The 2120-nt window shown below is 43.3% G+C and overlaps 1 protein-coding gene across 1 annotated transcript in view; it reads right to left on the reverse strand.

Annotated features, from left to right (window-relative positions):
- Positions 1–124: 124 nt before the first annotated feature.
- Positions 125–2120, reverse strand: part of LOC119590935 — an 8676-nt gene continuing 6680 nt past the window's right edge. The window contains exons 2-4 of the mRNA XM_037939672.1: positions 1825–1931; positions 1194–1306; positions 125–908 (exon numbers count right to left, since the gene is read on the reverse strand). Of these exons, the coding sequence (XP_037795600.1) occupies positions 343–908; positions 1194–1306; positions 1825–1931 (786 nt within the window). The 3' untranslated portion in view covers positions 125–342. The remainder of the gene's footprint in view (positions 909–1193; positions 1307–1824; positions 1932–2120) is intronic.

Genomic DNA, 2120 nt, shown 5'->3' on the forward strand with positions numbered 1-2120 from the left:
TGGGTTAAGTAAAATTAAATAGTTTGTTTCACTTTTTTTTAATAATCATGAGCTTGGTGATTTTAATTTTATTATATTTTTATTGAAATATTGTCATCATGACAAGTTTGTTTATTTTCTGCTGTATAACTAATATGTAGTCACTTTATTATATATTATTGCTTACAAGTGCCCTTTTCCGTTTAAAAAGTGATGTTCATACTTCATGACACAGGACAGGCTATTCAAAGTGGACCCGGTTTTGCATTTTAAGATGTGCAGTAAAGGGAGAGTGCTGCAGCTTTAAAAATAGTACATCTTCGAACAATGGAAATATAATCAGAGCAATGACGGACTAACCAGCTATTGGCAACAAGCATTGTTGACGTGTAAACTGACAGCAGTGTTGCATATGAGATTGAGCAGCATAGTCACTCCCTCTTCCAGTGTTGTCTCGCCGTCGTGGTTAGTGTCGTCGCATCGCAAGTGAGCGTACAGCGGCGTGAGAGTGAGGTTTTGCATGTGCAGCTCCGCGCACAAAGCCCTCACGGCCAGACCATGAGGCAGGAGCGAGTCCCACCACCAGAGGCCGTCCGAGTCGGCCTTAAGCCAGTCCCTCTTACCCCGAGAGCCCGAGAGCGACCGCCCATCTCGGTTCTGGGGCTCTTCTACCTCCCGAAGGTAATGGAAGAATATCATGTCACTCCACTCGATGTTGCTGTCAGCGAAGATGGCGGGTCGCATGTGGTTCTCATGAGGCGCAAAGGGCTTTACGCGACTCTCCGACAGCACAAGGACGCGAGTTCGCAGTGATATGCGATGTAGCAGTGGGACCATTCGAGAGAGCCCTTCTTTCATAAGGTCTAAGACACTGAGATAAGGAATAACATGTCCCCAGTCCATCTCTCCAAGTGTCCAAGTGGAGTATGCTGTATAAAATGTCAATAGTAATTATTAGAAATTATTATCATGCATTAAAAGGAAGCTTGAAATGCTTCCAGGATCAGTGTTCATACCCATTTTCTTTTTGTTTCATGGATGTTCGAATACAGACATTCAGAGTGGACACTTGATCAGACCTGTGATCTGAGGGCACAGTGAAAATTAAGAAGTGAGTAAAGAAACATATGCATTTGTGGCATATTACAAACGCGTTGATAATATTTGCAAGAGTACGAGTAACTGATATCTTCAGTTGAGCACACGCAACTTACCCGTCACCAAGAGATCAGGAGCCGGGTCAGTCCCCGCCGCCAATCTCTTCAGGAGCTGAACGTCCTCTCGATACTCAAAGGTCGAGGAGGAGCTCACTAGAAACGTGCAAAATCTGAGAAAATCAGGAAGAGTAAGGTCAGGGAAGCATTTAGATATTATGTACTGAATTAGAATGTAGGATCGATGTGGAATTCCTGGTCCCGAAGGAAGGCACACTCCGTGCACATATCAAGTGTGAACCAGTAGAGGGTTTGTATCATTTCACAAAACACGAAACAAAATTAGCATTCCATAGTCACCGCCTGACTTGTGGAAAGCAAAGGTGTAAATATCGAAGCATTTATTGCAGTAAATATCGATAGCATACTTTACAGATTCCACTGACTGTCTGCTGATAATGAGCATATCACTTTACCCGGTGGCTGGAGGAGAAACACCGCCATCGACGGGGAATTTTGAAGCCTCTCACCTATGCATAAATTTCGATTTGTGTTGTGATCAATTCTTTTGCGAGATAAGAGAGTCTCAGAAAGAGCAGAAAATAATGCTAGGTTTCTTATCCTCCGTGCTCGGTTGGTGATGCTCCCCTCCAGCCAGTGGGCTAACAAGGAAAAATATAGAAATACAAACCGCATGGAAACACGTAGGCTTGGGTTGATCTTTGACACAGCGTCAAAATGTGTCCACCTGATTTCATCCAATTTGCTTATGACGACCTCAAGACTGCCTGAAGTGTTCTGTGGATGAAGCTGTTTCAGCGCATGTACAGGCAAGTCCGAAGGCAGCACTGATGTAGATATTATTAGATTGTAGAAACGCACTGTCATGCATAACTCATATTATTGCAATGCACAATGTATTCTAAATTCACCAAACTTTGGAGACCTCTTATAATGAGGAGCCCTAAGCTATACCATATTTACCCT

The sequence above is a fragment of the Penaeus monodon genome, chromosome 28 (assembly GCF_015228065.2).
Source record: "Penaeus monodon isolate SGIC_2016 chromosome 28, NSTDA_Pmon_1, whole genome shotgun sequence".
In the NCBI taxonomy this organism is placed as follows: domain Eukaryota; kingdom Metazoa; phylum Arthropoda; class Malacostraca; order Decapoda; family Penaeidae; genus Penaeus; species Penaeus monodon.